Here is an 18,583-nt window from a genome sequence, read left to right as displayed (position 1 = left end):
TACATAGTTATAGTAAATAAAATACTGATGTGGTAGGAAAAGCTCCGTATATTACCTGATGCTTCAAATTCACTGTTTGTCTTGGAAGTAAGAAGTGGAAGACTACTGTTTATAATTTAAATGGCTAGGGTTTTTTATTTTAACATTTGAATGGGATATTGTAAATTACTATAAGCCTACCTCTTGTGCTTTCTTTGCTAGTTCTCTCTGAATTTTCCTTTTCTCTATCATGTCTTGTTCAATCCTCCGCTTCCTTTCCTCTTCCATTCTTTTCCTTTCTTCCTCCTGCCTCTGCTTTTCCATTTCTGCAAACTTCCCTTTGACAGTCCCTATGCAAAACAAAAGGGAAAAACGAACAGCTCAGTTTATCACCTGACAATCCATCATTCGTAAAACACTAGTTTTCATTAGCATAAATATATTTGTTTAGAAATGCGAAGGAGGAGGTAGCAAGTTGAACAGAAGCATAGTTTAGAGCTTGGATAGGGAACTTGCAGCTTGTGGGGGACATGCTACTGTCCTTGGCGTAATTTTCATGTGGTCGAGAGATGGGATGGCACACAGAAAGCGTATTATACAGCCATGTGGTGCTGTAACGCTCCTGAATGACTTTCACCATGGGTCAATTGCCCTTCATAGGAAAAAGGTTAATCCAGGCAGATGAAGATGATGGACTTTATGGAGCTGGCTTATCTCACTGGGAGAATCTGCGACCAGAAAGAAGAGGAATATCAAGAAGACTGGAAGAAATTTAAAGATTATTTGAATAAATATTGTAATATTAAAGATTAGTAGTTACTTGAAAGTACTAAACAGGCCTAGGATTAAATTAGGATAAATTAAATAAATGAAATATAGAATGTTAAGGAAAGTTAAAAAAATTGATAATAATCGGAATATTGTTTTTTCAATAATGATATTGGAAAACTGCTACATTCAGTTACAAGGAAATTCAGATGGAAGAGATTAGAGGAAGTCAAGTAATATGTTCATGAAGTTGGAAACTTAGTTAACTAATTAATTTTTATTGTTTGTTTGTGGTTATATTTTTGGTTATTTGTTTTATGCCTTTTTTCTTTTTCTTTCCTTTTTCTCTATTTTTGTTTTATTGGTTTTACAGTATGTATTGTATTTGTTGGAAACTTAATAAATAAATATTATTGCGGGAGGAAAAAGGTTAACCCATCGCTGCTCTAGAGCATAGGCAGCACCACAGTGCGCCTTGCTTTTGTAGATTTATCTAAGATAGAATGCAGAGCAACACACCTCCTAAGGAAGGAGGCAGGAATGTGTTGACTGGGGGCTTAATGGAGTTCCTCAAGGCCGTAGACCATAGAAAGCTTTAGAGATGATCGCCAGCATTTTTTATTGGTCCTGGAAGGAAGCATGAAGACAGCCAATGCAGTTGGTCAGATACATTCTTTGTGCCCTCCTATCCCTGTCAGGAGGCAAGCCACAGCATTCTGTACTACCCACAGCTGCAGAACTTCTTAAAAGTTGGCAGCCCCACAGAGTGTTGCAGTAATCAAAATGAGCTGTTACCAAAGGATAGGTGACAGAGGTCCAATCTCTTGCAAAATAGACTTTAACTCTTAATTCTTACCTGTTAGTTTTGGAACATAAGCTTTCTCAACTTTAGACTTTTCTTCCTCGTCATCAGAAGCAAGTAGTTCTATCATCTGAAATAATGAATGAGAAACATAAATTTTCACTTGTTTTTTTGAAGGATTTAAAACGTAAATAAATCTAGAGAGTTTATGCAAGGTTATAAAATAGTTTATATAGCTGGATCAAGGTATATTTATTTGTACTGCAGTGTAGAAGTTGGCAAGTTATTTTTAAAAGCTTGAAAGGAAATAAAAGTAACAGAAATGAATTTTTGCAAAGGAATTGACCTCCTGCTTCCGCCTGTTCCATTCTCTTTCTCTAACATATTGTTCTTTTCTTCTTTGCTTCTCATCTCTAGATCGCCTTTGATTTCTTTCTTCCCTTGCTTTCTGCATGGCTTCGAATTTATCCTTTACATCACCCTTTCGAAGTTTGGGCACATAGGACTTTGGGACAGGTTTAGACGAAGAAAGCAGAATCTTTGTGAAGACAGGGAGAAGGCAAAGACAAGAGAAAGATGGTAGAAGCAGATGAAGAGAAATTGCATGGAATATTAGACAGAATGTGAGACTTTTGAAGAGACAGGAAATAAATTGGAACCTGAGCTGCATTTACAATGTTTATTTTTAAAGAGAAAAACAGACTCTTTCTTTTGCACAGGTATAGGAAGCTCTCATGAAGTTGCTTTTGTATTAAACCTAAACTTAAAGCTTCCAATAACAGATGGATCACAGTCATGTCTAGAAAAACTTGTTATTAAAAAAACAACACAATTGCTAATTGAACCAGACTTTTTGCCTGGATAGTGTAGATTTTCCCTCTCTTTACTTTCCATTTATTTTAATGCCACAGAACAACTTCACAGTTTGACAATTGTACTGTTTTAAACTGAAATACTCTACAATTTTTGCTTTAGGATTACACACACACACACAATTCTTGGGCTAGAAGTCAGATGTACATCTTAGGGACAGTTTGTGCGACAAATGGAAATCCTATCAAATGTGGCTTCCCCATTCATTCAGTAGCAGTAGATGATGATCTGTGCATGCCTTTTTCCCTTGTGCATGTGAACTCACACAGTTTTCTGGACAGAGTGAAAATATGCAGAGCCCTAAGACGTGTGCATTCCCTGACAACGATCCCATCACCCTACAGGTGCTGACTTCACATGATGAGAATCAAGGGTCTAAGACTCTTGGTTATATTATATTATTTAATTTAAGCTACTATAATAATGCCAGAGTTTATTGTTTGTACTTCCCCCTTCATACCACCATACATACCTCTGTCTTCTGTGCAACGTCATTCATGGCTACTTTCTGTGACCTAGCAGCAGCAGTGTGCAAAAATGGATGTGTCCAGGCTTTACCTTTGTAAGGAAAAAATGGAGATGTGACCTCACTTGGTTGATATATATGAAAACATTACTAAGGAGGGTAGTGGTGGTTCTCTCCCTCTCTCCCTCTCTCCTTCTCCCTCTCTAAGTACTCAAGAACCAAGTCCCTGCAGGATCTATCCCAGTAGAGAATAAAGTGGGGTCCTTGAGTCCTCTGCCTCCCAGTAAATTCAAACTGTGCATTTACATTTCCAGTGAGACTGGAAGCCTGTAAACATGTCTTATAAAACATTAAGGCCTCATACCCACATAGAAGTGTTATTCTGTTTATATCAGAATATCCTTTCCTCCAAGGAAAACAAGGTATCATGCATGGTACATTTCCCTGTTTTATCCTCACAACAAACCTGCTATGTAAGTTAGGCTGAGAGAGAGAAAGTGGCCTTGGCCCGTTCAGTCCTGTTCAAACCCTCTAACCACTAAACCACATTAGCTCAGGAACGAACCACACATATGCAGATGAGCTCAATCTCAGATTCTTCTAATATTTCCCCCATTCCTTCTTCTAGCCCGTTATATTACCACAGTAAAACCTGCGTCCTGATTAAGCCTTCACATAAATTGTTAAGAGGGAAAATGAGAAGAGATTGGCCGTCTGCAAAAGCTTCAAAGAAGCCTAATATCTGCTACAAGGGACCAAGCTAATGGCCTCTGGTTCCCACATTCTTGTAGTTGAAATTACTTCCCTGGCATGAATGAAGTAATTTTGCCTTGGGAGAGTCACTTGCTAGCAGATGTGGAGTGTTAGCACATGGTGGCTTGTATGTATTTATCATTTCACTTACTAAGAAGCTAAATCCATACAAGAGAGAGACGCTTTTGGACAGGAATAAGGTGTACAGCCTGTTCTGGGCAGGGCTGGACTTCCTGCAACAGCCTGTTTTCAATCTGGATCTAGCCCAATTTCTAAATGGCTAGATTGAAACAGTTGCCAAAGAACGCTTTTTACCAGTTTTGCCTTATACACTAGCTGCACACATGGGAGGAGAAACCAGACCAACATTTCATGCTCCAGATTAGGCTACTATGGTGTAGCCTACATGGGGCTGCCATTGAAGACCATCCAGAAAATGCAGCTGGTCCAAAATGCAGGTGGCGATGTGAGATACAAGCTGCTTGGGAAGATAATAGTGGATAGGGATAGAAGGAGTTAAACTCCCTTCATCTTTCCCCCACTCCATTGCTGCCACCCCCAAGTTGTTTATCCATTAGGAAACTATCAATTGGATTTTAAATAATGCATATTTATACATATGCAGTTTGCTTCTCTTAAAGGGACAGAAGTTTGAAGGCAGGTATGCAGGCAGGCACTCCCTTAATCCTTTAACACTATGTAGAAAACAAGTTTTTCCAACCCTGTCTTGCTTCCTAGGCCAAAGTAAGTGACCACAGTTTTATGCCAGCAATATACAGAAACAGCTTTATATGGGCTGCAGCCAGAGTACTATGGAGAGTATACTCCATCAAAACCCATTTTGGAAGAAAATTGGGGGTAAGGACTAGCATTCCAATTGCACTGTCATGGCAACCATAAAAAGTCAAGAAGCAATGTTTATGGCATTTAAGCACTATTATTTTGTTAACATCATTACCCATTGGAAAAGGGGCACATGATGAGTGCCACTCTTAAACAGATAAGTAGCCAGGAGTCAGAGTTTAAGAAGTGCCACATGCGAGCTGTTGCATTGTTTTACTATTCAAAGTTATCATTGGTTCTCTACTCGCACTGTCTCCAAATATATGTTTTCTATACAATAGAAACATTTTGAACATATATCTCTTTTCTGAAAATTCTATAGCACATACTTCTTTTTTTCCAAAAAAGGAGGGGAGTATTTGAATTTTATATTATTTGCTGGAATAACCTCTTCACCATTTTCTGGCCATGCAGCTCAACTATTCAACATGCTTCTGAATGTGGATACATGAGCAGGCTATGCATGTAAGGTGCTGACAGCCATTTCTATGATAGCAACTTTGCTTTTAATAATAGCTGGGAAAAAGCTCTATTCACAAAACTCTTTGTATGCATTCATGTACCCACATGCATAATTACATACAGGAATTTATAGTCCACATTAAGTACATCAAGACAACTTACAACTGATATGATAAAATCAGCCCATAAATATGTATCAAATAATTTAAAATGTGGGGGAAATGCATAGATACTTGTTGGCTAAAAAGATAAATTCATATTGTGAAGGCCTGTCCAAATAGTACATGCCTGAAAAGGCAGGGGCAGTTTGACAATATTGATAACCTCTTCAGTATAGCATATGGTAGATTCACTAGACATTAATAATCTGATTTATGAAAAGTCTATTATTTGATACAACATTTCATATTTGTCATGTATGTGTTACATAGGTGACAAATAGATGTAGGATCTTCTGGCTGTTAAAAAGACTAATGGCAGCTCAATAAGCTAATGGAGCTATCATTTACTTTCTTCCTGCTAGCTGCTCTAGAATAGCAGAAGGTCTCTCAGCAGATGAGGCTGCTCTTGCCCCCTCTGCCAGACTCAGTAAGGTTAATACTTAGTGATTCTAAGTCATGGGTAGGCAAACTAAGGCCCGGGAGCCGGATCCAGCCGAATGGCCTTCTAAATCTGGCCCACGGACAGTCCGGGAATCAGCGTGTTTTTACATGAGTAGAATGTGCCCTTTTATTTAAAATGCATTTGTGGGGTGGGGTGGGTTATTTGTGGGGCATAGGAATTCATTCATTTCCCCCCCTTCAAAATATAGTCCGGACCCCCCACAAGGTCTGAGGGACAGTGAACTGGCCCTGGGCTGAAAAAGTTCTAAGTGATGAGAGTACAGCAGGCAAAACTTCCTCTTACAGAACAGGTGTGCTGATGTAATGCCTGTATGTACAAGTAGAGGGACAGAGGCAACACTGATACAATTGCTGCTGTTGGGTGCTAGTTGGGTGCCCTTGCATGGATGTGTTTGCATGCACATAAACACATCATTGTGGGAATGCAGTTGATAGTAAAAAATAATAATCAGGGCTATATACTTCTTGCTGAAGATTTTGACAGTCAAAACCATTTTTTTAAAAAAAGGAAAATAAAAACATAACATTCTGCATGTGTGCACATGGAGGATATAACCAAATATATATTTTTTAAAATCATAAACTTAAATAACCATAAGCTATTTTTCTGCACAGTCTTTAAAAAGTAAGAGACTATGTGCTCTGACATCTGCAAAATGCATGCCTTGGGTGCTCTCCTTCTCTTGATTTACCATTTTAACCCTTCTTGTGGGTTGTTCCTCAAGCTATAGCTTGCATAGTACTTCAGGGGGAAGAGGACATGTCAGCTCTACATAATAACATCAAGATGCAGTCAAATGGTCATCCTGTAGGAAGTAAAGCCTATTGCAACAGTTCAATAGCACACCAATAACAGAAATAGATCTTCACAGAAAGGATCGACATGTGAAACAAAACGTACCAGTATTCTTGTTTCAACACAAGTGAGAACAAGCACTTCTGGCAAATAACACTGCCTGAACACCTGGCAACGTGTGCAGATATAACAAGACCTGAATTACAAGTTTGTAAAAAAATAGGTAAGGATAGTTACTTAATTAGGAACCCTACCCCATTTCCTCATTTCTTTCTTTCACTTTTCAAAATCACTTTATTCTTAAAGCACATTGAAATATAAAAAAATATTCAGGCAAACCACACTCTGTTGACCAGAGTAAAAAGTTGTAATCCTCCACAATTCAGAAGTAGCTCATGTCTAATCCACAGTCAAGCTACAGAATGTTGTTGATCTTATGTGGGAATAGGGATGGAATCAAAATATATGGGGGGGATACTCTCTAGAGCAGGGACATCCAACTCCCAATAGGCTGCAATCTACTTACAGTATAAAAAAAACTGGCAGTGATCTACCCATTGTCGTTGAATGGACCAAAGTTGCTGAGCTTTCTTTAGGAAGCCAAAGTTCTTGAGCTTTTTAGGAACCACAGTTGTTGTTTTTCTCCTTCTTGGGGGGAGGAGGAGATCACTGAGGGGCCAAAGATCTACCAGGAACACCCCACAATCTACCAGTAGATCACAATATACGTGTTGAACATGCCTGCTCTAGAACAAAGACCTTGGACACCAGGTATTATCTTCAAGCCATAAACAGGGCAGATCCATATGAGCCAACGACAAAATGGCATTTTAGACAAACACTCAAAGATACATCTAAGAAGAAAAGCACCAGGCAGGGTAGACTAGGGAGTTACTGAGCATGACTGACATTTTGTTGATGGGGAACCTGTTGGAATCCAGTCCCCAGCCAGCGTTGCTAATGATCAAGGATGCTGGAAGATTTAATCCAGCAACATCTGGAGGACTGCATGTTCCTGATCCTTGCATTATACCATGCAAGGCTGTAGAAATAGAGCTTATGTCAGCAAGTGGACAGAGTTGCCTCAAAATCATTAATTCCCCATCACTCCACCAGTCTGGTCACTTTTTTTTGAAGCTTGCTGGCTGCTTTGTACAATTTCCATGTGATCTCTTGAACTTTTCAAAGGCTTCACAGAGCTGAATTTTATATTCAACATTACATTTCTCATTGAGTTTTACTTTATTTCAGGGTTTAGGTTGTGGTAGTTGTCCAGTCATTATACGTATGTCTACTTTTAAAAAAGAAAGAAAAAAAGTCCTTAACAGCATGTTCTGGACAATAGCTGCCAGTTTCCATTTCACTGAAAACTTGCAGCACATAAATTAGAAAAAGGAGCACATTGTTCCAAAACATCTTCCTTGATCTTGTTAACTGAATTACTTTTTCCACATCCATATGTGGAAGTCATCACACATCACCACACCATCTCACCCCTTTTTATTTTCTCATCAGAATCTACAAACAGTGATGTTGCATTATTTTATGATTTCAAGAAGAGGAGGCTGCACAAAGGACAAAAATGCTCATCCACTGCTACCAGTAAAACCGCAAACACAGAAAACAATGAAACCAGCTTCATTGCCTAGCATATGAACGAAATATGAATGTGCAAAGCCTAGCAGTTTTCATTCCAGTAGTGATTTGCAGATGTCAAGTTAACCAATAGCTGCCACCATTGGGATCAAAGGAAGATTCCCAGGATACCAACAATTTGGAACAGGCGTCGGAAACAACGTGCTCCAAGGTACTGAAGAACAATGTTAACTTCCTCGGCACCCCCACCCCAAATTTATGGGTCACTTTATAACATTTTTAGAAACACCACTTCGTATCTGCTTTGAATAGTCCTATTAAAAAAATAAATCTTAGGCCAGGATTCAAAGAGCTGCTTGGGTCATACAAGAGAGTTTCTGCAGTCAGAAGAATGTTCTACTCTCTCCTTTTTGCCTTTGAACTCTGCATCATAATAAAAAAGCTGGTTGTTATCATTCCCTTCAGTTTCAAAAGCAATATGCCATATGGCATGGGGGCACTGCTTTCTTAAAAATAAAATAAATAGTACAAGCAGTCCTATACATTTATACCCACCAGCAGCTGTCCAAAGGTCTCCAGTTCCCTTAAATGATGCTAGCCATTTTTCCATGTTGCCCCTTATTCTTGGAATGCAACTACTATTGTTGATTTCCTTTTCAGTCCCTCCTCAAAACTTGGATTTCAGATTACCACCCTAGTCCTGGTGCCTTATTGCAGTTAAACCAGAATACATTCAGTTTAAAAATTCACATAACAACTGCAAATAAACTGTTATAATAAACTATTTTACCTAGTTCAAAACAGGATTGCTCTTGATCAGAACTATCTGGAGGGGATTGACTGGGTGGGTTCATGTGGTCATGGATTCTTCTTTGTGTGAAGGTGCTGGGAGCTGTAGCATAGCTGTTCCTTAAGAAGCCCTATTTGGATTCACGAGACTAACAACTATCACCTAGTCACTGATATCCCCTTTTAGGGACAAGGTGCCTGAGAAGATGGTGGCCTGTTTCATCCATGTTCAGGGCTGGCTGGAACTGAAACAACCCTTGGTCCTCTGATGGTGTATGGAGAGAGATAGGGAGAACAAAACCTGCTGATTCTCCTGGATCTCTCCAAGGTTTTTGATGCTATCAATCATGGTATCTTGCTGGATCGATTCTGTGTAATGGGAGTTGCAGGCATGCTGATATGGTAACTTAATTCCTACTTCCTGAATCATTTTTAGAAAGTAACATTGGGGGACTTCTGCTTGAGCCCCAACAGCTGTGCTGTGAAGTCCTGCAATGTATTATTCATCGTGACTCCCATGCTCTTCAACATGTAGATGAAACTGCTTAGTAAGGTCATCAGAAGATTTGGAGTGAGCTGTCATCAGTGTATCATTGAAACACAGGTCTGTTTGTCATCTGAGTCATGTGAGGCTACGTAGGTGCTGGACTGGTGCCTGGGTTTGGTAATGGGCTCAATGAAGGCCAATAAACCAAGGCTGGATCCTGACAAGATGGATGTACTGCAGGTAGGTGGTTCCCATGTTCAGGAAGTGAGTATGCAGTCTGTTGTGGATGAGGTCTTTGGGGAGTCCTGGATCCAGCATTGTCACTTGAGGGCCAGTTAACCTTGGTGACATGGAGGTGAAGATACAGTGGTACCTCGGGTTACATACACTTCAGGTTACATACACTTCAGGTTACAGACTCCGCTAACCCATAAATAGTGCTTCAGGTTAAGAACTTTGCTTCAGGATGAGAACAGAAATTGTGCTCCGGTGGCGCGGCAAAAGCAGGAGGCCCCATTAGCTAAGGTAGTGCTTCAGGTTAAGAACAGTTTCAGGTTAAGTACAGACCTCCGGAACGAATGAAGTACTTAATCCGAGGTACCACTGTACACTGAAACATTTTGTTGCAGGTTCCCTTATGTGGTTGAGCACTTATCAGTGTGGAAGTGAAATGGGGAAGCCAAAAATAAGGTAATGGCTTCTACATACTTGGAAGATATTCTAGGCAGTGGCGTAGCGTGGGGGGTGCAGGGGGTGCCGGCCGCACCGGGCGCAACATCTGGGGGTTAGGGTTAGGGATAGGGTTAGGGGGCGCAAATCCAGGGTTAAAGGTAAAGGTACCCCTGCCCGTACGGGCCAGTCTTGACAGACTCTGGGGTTGTGCGCCCATCTCACTTAAGAGGCCAGGGGCCAGCGCTGTCCGGAGACACTTCCGGGTCACGTGGCCAGCGTGACATCGCTGCTCTGGCGAGCCAGAGCCGCACACGGAAACGCCGTTTACCTTCCCACTGGTAAGCGGTCCCTATTTATCTACTTGCACCCGGAGGTGCTTTCGAACTGCTAGGTTGGCAGGCGCTGGGCCCGAGCAGCGGGAGCGCACCCCGCCGCAGGGATTCGAACCGCCGACCTTTCGATCGGCAAGTCCTAGGCGCTGAGGCTTTAACCCACAGCGCCACCTGCGTCCCTTAAATCCAGGGTTAGGGGGCGCAAATTACATGCCTTGCCCCGGGTGCTGACAACCCACGCTACGCCACTGATTCTAGGTACGCATAAATACACACTAATTAAAATAAAATGGCATTTTCCTTTAAATCCCAAAACTGCCTATCAGGAACCTGTAAGTGTATTTGATGTCGATGACAGTTGGGCCTGCACAGAAACCAGATGTCAGGCAGGCTACATGAGGGAGAATCATAGCTCAGTGGCAGAACATGTTATTTATGTGCAAAAGATCTCAAATTCAATCCTCAGGGTCTCTAGGTAGAGCTGGGAGTAACCCTGTCTGAAACCCTGGAAAGGCATCTCTAGTCAGCATGGACGGTACTGAAATACAGTGCAGATGTTTTAGACCACAGTTTCCACCAGTCCCAGACAGAACAGCCAATGGTGGCAGGGCCATCCCACCCAAGAGGCAAGATGAGGCAACTGCCTCAGGTGGCAGGATCCACATGGGCATCAGATCCTGATGTAGATCTTTATTCCTTCCTTGTTCTTGACGTAGATTTCAACTCACTCCTTCTCATGCCAATTTGTGATCCGCCTCTGATGTCAAAATGTCTCAGGTGAACCCTGGATGATGGGAATTGTAGTCCAAAACATCTAGAGGGCAGCTGGTTGGAAAAGGCTGCTTTAGTAGGTTCATTGCAGAGGTCAGATCTGATTGTGCACTTTGCCATTCACATAATAATACTGACCATTACTTGCATATATATACATTTAGGGTTTTACAGAGAAACTGCTCCAGTTGGGCTGGCATTCACACAGACCTCCTTGCGATAAAATACCACCAGAGCTTTGAGAAGTGTCACAATGAAAAATAGGTTTCATTTAGTAAAATAGATCAGCTACATGATGATATAAAATAAAAGGCAACCACGCTTGCTCCCCCACCTCGTTTAATAGAACGTATGGTTGAAGATATCTCGGCACACAAAACAAAATGAATATTTCTGTTTAGCACCAAATCTAGTATATTTTTTAATGCAACTAGAAAAAGTATTTCTGAAAGCAGTCTGTTAAGCATTCATAAAGGTGCATACACTCGTAGCACACCCCTCTTATTCAAAAAGTCTTAAATTCAAAATATTCTACCTAAAATCAGCTGATATTTTATGCACAAACCTTACACCCCTGATTCACTTGTAAAAGATATATCTCCTAAACAAGAAGTTTTGGGCTTTCTAGTTTAGGTTTTCTTTGGTTCCACTGACCAATTAACCTTTTGCCTCTCCATTTATGATTATATCTCTGTACATTTCAGCATGGAATAAGGCTATGCAGTGGATACAAGCAGCTAAAACACTTGAGACTTTGAGGAGCAACTTTTAATGAATTATGAAGATTATCAGTGTCACCCAGACCAGCTTTCTCACATCTCATTAGCACAAAGCAAGGCAAAATCACTACTACAAGACGAACAAACGACAGGAGCAAGAAAGGTTTGCTGAGCCGGGTTTAGAGATCACCCACCCACTTATCTGGCGACACTATCGCTACTGCTGCTGCTGCCGCCACCCCCTTGCTCTAATATTAGCTCAGCACCTTATTCCTAGTTGTCATCTCCTTAGCCACTGATCAGTTCCACACCTTTCAGCAAAAGGTTTCTGACATCGGGAAAGCAGAAAAGGCACCTGCATTAATCCAAGATGTTCTCTCCAGGACTTAGTTCAACTCCCTTCCACAACCCACCCCTCGCCCTGGGAAAGTTGCATTCAACTGCCATTCCATTAAATATATATATATATATGTGAGAGAGCTGCTGGCTCTGGATTTTGAGCGTTGCGGTATGTCCAAGGGAGTTTTGTTTCAGAATAGAAGAGGGCCCTGGTTGGAAATGGATTTATTAGGCTGTTCCCGCGGTGCCACACAAGCAACAGCCTGCTTCTTCAGGGCTGTAAATGCACAACAAGCCCGACCAACTCAGAAGCTGCAAAGGGACCCACAGCGAAGCCCCCAGAATGTTCTTCCAAATAAAACCCGTTTCTAGTCTAGACAAGAATGTGCGCCAACTGTTGCTCTTCGGACATCAAGGGAAACTAAAGCCCTGCAACGGGTGGGTGGGGGGGGAGCGAGAGAAGAACGACAGAGAAATTCGAGCGTCTGAGGAGACATGAAACAGATCGCGCTGACTGGTGGAGAGAAGAGGGGGTAGAAAAAGGAATTTCCACTGTGCCAAAAAAAAAAAATTTTTTTTTAAATCCATGGGGGACGGAGAGGGGTTGCTAGCCCTCCCTCTCTCCTGCCACAGGAAGACCGAATTAAGGACAAAATACAAGTCAAGTTGGACAAGGTCAAGCCAAAGGGAACCTCTTGTTTGTCGAGGGAGAGAGCTCTCCCTCGCGACCGTCCCCCCTGGGGCTCCGTCGCCTCACTACGCGCCAAAACGCCCGCCTCTCAGGCCGACCTTCGCGCCAAAACAAAACCAAACACTCTCTCGTGCCCCCGAAGGCAGCTTCCCGTACCTGAGAGCCCCCTGCGCGCTTCGCTCTGCGTCTCCAGATAATCCCAGCGGCTGGGTGGGCGTGAGGGAAGCTGGGAAGCTGCTCTGCTTCTGCTGCTGCTGCTGCTGCTGCTACCGTCTGCTGGTGCTGCTGCTGCTGTTGCCGCCGCCGCCGCCGCCGCCGCGCGCGCCTTGGCTGCGGCTTCAGCAGCGCCGGGCTCTGCAAGTTTCCATAAAAGTCCCGGTGCGCAGCCCGCTCCCGCATTCCAAGCGAGCCCCGGCCCGGCTGCAGCTGTCCCGACGCAGCACACGCGCGCCCTGGCCGCCCCCTCCTCCTCCTCTCTCAGCGCCCTGGCCGCGCCGCCTGGGCCCCTCTCTCTGGCCCAGCCGGGTTATTTTAGGCTGGAAGCGCCGTCCAGCTATAAATACACCCAGGGACTCGGGGAAACTGGAGAATTCCCCGGCCGTCCTGGAGGGGTGGGGGGGCTCTGGCAAAATGAAAAGCGGGGGTAATGGAGATGAGGGGAAGAGACCAGGTTATATCATTCTGAGCCGGCATCCCTGCCGGCGCTCATTTTGCGCTGCAAAAGTGTCCCTGAGCAAGTGCAGAGTGCATTTCCTCCAAGGGCTGGTTGCTCCGGAATAAAATATTGGGAGGGGGCAGGTAAGTCCCAACCCGCACAATCGATCACATGACCACGACACCACACACACACACACAATTTGAAAGGCAATGCCCATCGATCTTTTTGGGGGGGCGGAGTTCCTCTGCTGAGGTCCAACATGGAAAACTCGTTTATTCTCCAAAAACACAGACCCAATTAACTCTCAGCTTCCACCATGCCCTATATACTAGACTCTGTAGGGTCACCACCATCCTTCAACAAAGAAGTCCACGTAAACAGGCATCGCCCCCCAAAAAATATCAGTGTGTCATTCAAAACAGATCAGTTAGATCTAAAAGGCATTAATGCAGTCATTACTTAGCAGTTAGAAAAATACTTACTATCAAGACTTGAAAATGTATTTTCCCCCTTCTCCCTTCACGCACACAAGTATTTCTGGTCCAGTTGATGGCAGGACTTTAGGGCAGTGGATCAACTCCTGACAAGCTTCACTTTTGTATATTAGAAAAAAACTGTTCTGACTCTGAGATCCTGGTGGCTTTTTTATAGCTCGAAACTGACTGAGAGCAAGTAACTAATAATAGTAACTTACCAGATAATTGTAGCAGCCTGAAGTCCACTCAGTACCCTATCTATATGGGTGATAGCCAGCATTACTCATACTCAGAGTAGACCCACTGAAATAAATGTGTGTTTCTTTTCAATGGGTCTTTATGACTAAAGTATTTGTGTGTTCTGAATATTTTGCTAGTGTTCAGAATACAGTATAGGATCAGCCCACTATAAACATCAACATTTATTTATTTTGTGGTTAAATTTGAATGCCACTCTTCATCTGAAGATCACAGAGTGGTTCATGGCATAAAAATACGAAATGAAAACACAAAATCTGTAATAAAACAAAAGCAAAACAAACCAATAAACCCCTCCTCCCACAGGCACATTTTAAATCTTTTCACACTTGCAAAGATGCAATTGTTAAAATTAATGCTTGAACATCCAGAACCAGTTACTTCTGTTCCTGAATTACTTTGCAGAGTAGATGGCAGCAGAGAGATTTGATTGCTTTTTTTTCCTGGACAAATAATGGGACTCTGCTATTCTTTCCCCTCCTTTCCATCATGTTTTTCTCACACAAGACAATACACTGGGGGCAGCTATGAATATCTTATTCTACAGAAATAAAGAGGAATTTTATTTACTTATTTGTTCAGCAAGGTGGACAAAAAATAGCCAACATTCTTCCAGTTACTATGTTAAAAGCACATAACTCCAGGCTGCAGTGAAAACTACTAAACTGTAGTGGGGCACATCCAAGACTCTTGCTCCTTTATCTGTATGAAAAGAGAAGGAGGAACCTTCTGTCTGCTGCATTACTGATTGTGGCATTTAACCCTGATTCCACTGCATATTCCACACTTCTAACCAATTCCCAGCTGAGAGATGCTGACTGAACAGCAGCAGTGCCATAAATGTGCTATAGTTGAAATTAACAACCTCCACTTCCCTTTCCTGCTTCAAGCTGACTTTGACCCATCTTCCTCGCCATCGACCTCAACTTCCACGAGTTCTATTTTCTCCTTGGTCCATTGCTTTCTCCTGCTTTCCCTTGTCCCTCCCTTCCTCCCTCCTTATCTTTTGTTTAGGCTACAGTAACCCTGCAACTTAACAAGGGGAGTTACATTCTGGGGATTGCGCCTGAAGCCAAAATTGCGTATAGCCAAAACACATTGGGTTCAGTGGTGGGTGGGATTGCCAAAGCCATTTTTTTTCCTAGACACCCACCACACCCCTTTTACTTTTTTTAATCCTTTTTTTTTTTTTTTTTTTGCCAAGCATGTAAGGCTGAATGCACACAAGTTATATGTGCATAAGCTGCAGGCTTACTATACTTGCTTTCTTCCATCATTACCTCTGTTCGCTGGCTTCAGACTCCCACCTTATAGCTGTTGTCAGTCACAGATAGCATTCTGCAGCGCCAGTTTGTGTGAATGGAATGAGGGTGCGGCTGTAGAGAAGGAAGTAGCTCAGTGGTAAGAGTGTCAAGGTAGGGCTGAGACAGCATCTCAGGTAGGGCTGAGAGCAACTCTTTGGCTGAAACCTTGGACAGCGTCTGCCATTCAGTGGAAGCAAGACTGACTCAATACTGTATAAGGCAACTTCCAGTGTTCACCTATGTGTTGCCTACTGCTGCCGGCTCATCATACCGGCTTTGGTGCACTTTCCCGTGCTGACTCATGAAACATTGGACAGGGAGATGGATAAACTTACTTGATTAATGTGTGCTGGGGGGTGGGGAACCTCAGCCTGGGGGCCAAATGCAATCCTCCAAGTCTATCTGACCCTTGAGTCCACACATGCAGTTCATATCCAGACCATGCTGCTCCCCTTGCTGACTCTGGTTCCATCCCCGTCCCCATGTATACTTTTGCCTGGCTGGAACTGTGCCCCTGTAAGGGGTGGGGGAGGCAATTACATCACATTTACTTGCTTGGATGGAGATGTACCTGTGTAAAAACACACACATGAATTAAGCATAGCTTGAATGTAGCCTGCTGTACAAAGGCAAGGATCACAACCATTGCTCCACAGATGCTGTTTTGCCACAATCACCACTGGTAGGCAGCCCCCAGCAAAGTCCCCATGACGAAACATGGCCCCTGGATTGAAAAAAGGTCTTGTTTCTCCCTTGCTGTATGCAGATATAGTTCCCCACATATTAGTAGCAGCATGAACTAGGCAGTTCAGAGAAACAGCTGCCAGCTAATTCTGTATCATGTTGACTTCCTCGCCCCCTGACTGTCACTATTGGCCTCAACTTCCATGATACATCCGAGCCATTTATTAAGATGAATACAGATGACCATGCCATGTTGCATACATGCACACTGCAAGTTAACCAGCTTGTAACTGGAATCAACCTAAACATAAGAATGTTGATGCAGAAAGTCTGTCACAACTCTTATTTCAGAACAGTGACTACAAATCCTCTAGGTTTCCTCCTTGACTGAACAAGAAATTGATTATTCAGGCAGCCTGAATAGAGAAAAAGTGGAATTTCAATACCGTATAATACCAGCCCTACATTTTCCCCAAAGGGGCCCATGACGTAGTGTACAATAATTTTTAAAAAATCCAAATTAAAATAAAAAAGGAAACATGAAGCTATTTGTGATTTTTATATGGCATAGAGGGAAGAATGGATTGGGGTAAAAGAAGTAATAGATTAATTATTTCCCAAAGCCTCAGTGAAAGAAAATGGCTTTGGCTGGCTTCCAGAAGCTGAACATGCAGACTTCAGAGAGACCATCCTATGACCAAAAAGTTCTATTTCTAGTATAATGTTTTTGGGCCCGGGGCACATTTTCAAACTGGAGAAATTGACATGGGCAGTGTGCACACACAAACATGGACACCCCCCCAACCTATTTGCTATAACACAATGCTACTTTAAAGTCTTTATTTCATCTGAAGAAGGGACCCTGCAGACACCAGGAACATGTGCACCCATGGAAGCCATGTTGGCAATACCAACTCTAGTGAATGTCAGCCACAAGTACAAGCAAGTCACCTAGAGCAGGATTTTACCCAGATATCTTTGTAACCAAGGAGATTTGTAGAGAAGTCCCCTAAACTGTAGGTGTTTCAGGGCAAGACCAGCACCTCGGATTCAGCCCAGATACACAAAACAAAAAGCAACACAAAAAGCAAAATCCCAAAATCCGTGTTAGGGCAATACGAGCAAAATGTCACAAATAGTATGCAGACTTTCAAGTTGAACAAATAGTGTAGTTCTCTAGACATAGGCATACTATGATCACAGTATCTAAAACTGAATCCAGAAGTACCGTGGGCTGGTGGGACTGGTATTCAACCTGTTTTTGAACATGTCCACGGTTTGGTAGGAGGTGCTATTATATCTCTACAGCCTGATCACAGTTATCCATACACTGGTAATATAGTGGTACCTCGATTTAAGAACAGTCCGGTTTAAGAACGATTTGGTTTACAAACTCTGCAAAACCGGAAATAGTGTTCCAGTTTGAGAACTTTACCTCGGTCTAAGAACGGAATCCGAATGGTGGAAGGGCACCAGCGGCGGGAGGCCTAATTAGGGAAAGCGTGCTTCGGTTTAAGAACCATTTCAAGAACAGACTTCCGGAACAGATGAAGTTCGTAAACCGAGGTACCATTGTATCAGTTTAGGTTACTGTAGGATGATAGCTTTTGAAGACTCCTGGATGTACAGTTAATGCAAATAGTGCAGCAGAGTTATGTAAGGGGCTGGCTGCTTGGAATGAAAGCTCAATAGCTCTTTGAAAGAGTTAAATTGGCTTCCGGTCCATTTCTGAAGAAAGTGCTGGTTTCGACCTAGAAAGCCCCAAACAGTTTAGGGCCGGATTACCTTTTCCTGCAAGCAAAGTAGGATTAAGACCACCATCAAAGGTCCTGCTCCAGGTTCTGCCACCCTGTGAGGTGCAGCGATGATAACCAAGAGTCTTCTCTGCTGTGTTTAAAATCCACACCCCGCCCCTGCAAAAGCTTCATCTGGTGCAATCGTCCTTCTCTTTCCAGAAGCAGGTGGAATCCTTTCGTATGCCCAGGCCTTCACAATGTTTTACTGTAGTACCATTTTATTCTGATATCCCGTTTTATGGTTGTATTATGCAAGCTTAGATGTGAAGTTTTGCTTTTTCTAAGAGTCACTTCGTAAACTGAACCCCAGAATTTTCAAAAGAGACGAAGACAAAATTTAAAATGACAAAAGGAACATGTATTTAAGTCTGTTGCATGATTATTGTTTTTGACATAACATTCCCCCTCCCTCAAAAATATACTTTAATTGATACATTCAAACAAGACAAGATACTAGCTTATTCACAACTAGTAAAAAGTTTTAAAAGCTCTCTAAAGATGCAAGGGGATTCAACCAATTATTAAATTATTTAAGAGCATTGTTTAAGGCCTCCCTAGACTGTGATTTCCAATGTAAAATATCAGTGAAGGGTAATTTACATAAAAATATGAGCTTTGTACTCTATTATTATTTTTTGTTTAAAAA

General features: G+C 42.4%; 1 protein-coding gene across 6 annotated transcripts in view; it reads right to left on the bottom strand.

The window, feature by feature from the left end:
• The window catches only part of NEXN (nexilin F-actin binding protein), a 28,103-nt gene extending 14,062 nt beyond the window's left edge, over nucleotides 1-14,041 (bottom strand). For 2 of the 6 annotated variants that reach the window (XM_079982060.1, XM_079982056.1), the window contains exons 1-5: nucleotides 12,918-13,053; nucleotides 2,895-2,980; nucleotides 1,896-2,087; nucleotides 1,604-1,679; nucleotides 181-329 (exon numbers count right to left, since the gene is read on the bottom strand). In XM_079982060.1, the coding sequence (XP_079838186.1) occupies nucleotides 181-329; nucleotides 1,604-1,679; nucleotides 1,896-2,087; nucleotides 2,895-2,921 (444 nt within the window). In that variant the 5' untranslated portion in view covers nucleotides 2,922-2,980; nucleotides 12,918-13,053. Of the gene's footprint in view, nucleotides 1-180; nucleotides 330-1,603; nucleotides 1,680-1,895; nucleotides 2,088-2,894; nucleotides 2,981-12,917; nucleotides 13,076-13,901 lie in introns of those variants that run through there. The other 4 variants (XM_079982055.1, XM_079982057.1, XM_079982059.1 and 1 more) reach the window with 4 other exon arrangements.
• Between the last annotated feature and the right edge of the window lie 4,542 nt (nucleotides 14,042-18,583).

The sequence above is a fragment of the Podarcis cretensis genome, assembly GCF_951804945.1.
Source record: "Podarcis cretensis genome assembly, chromosome: 6".
Lineage (NCBI taxonomy): Eukaryota > Metazoa > Chordata > Lepidosauria > Squamata > Lacertidae > Podarcis > Podarcis cretensis.
The sequence above is the reverse complement of the archived record's forward strand: the minus strand, read 5'-3'. Positions and strand labels throughout refer to the sequence as shown.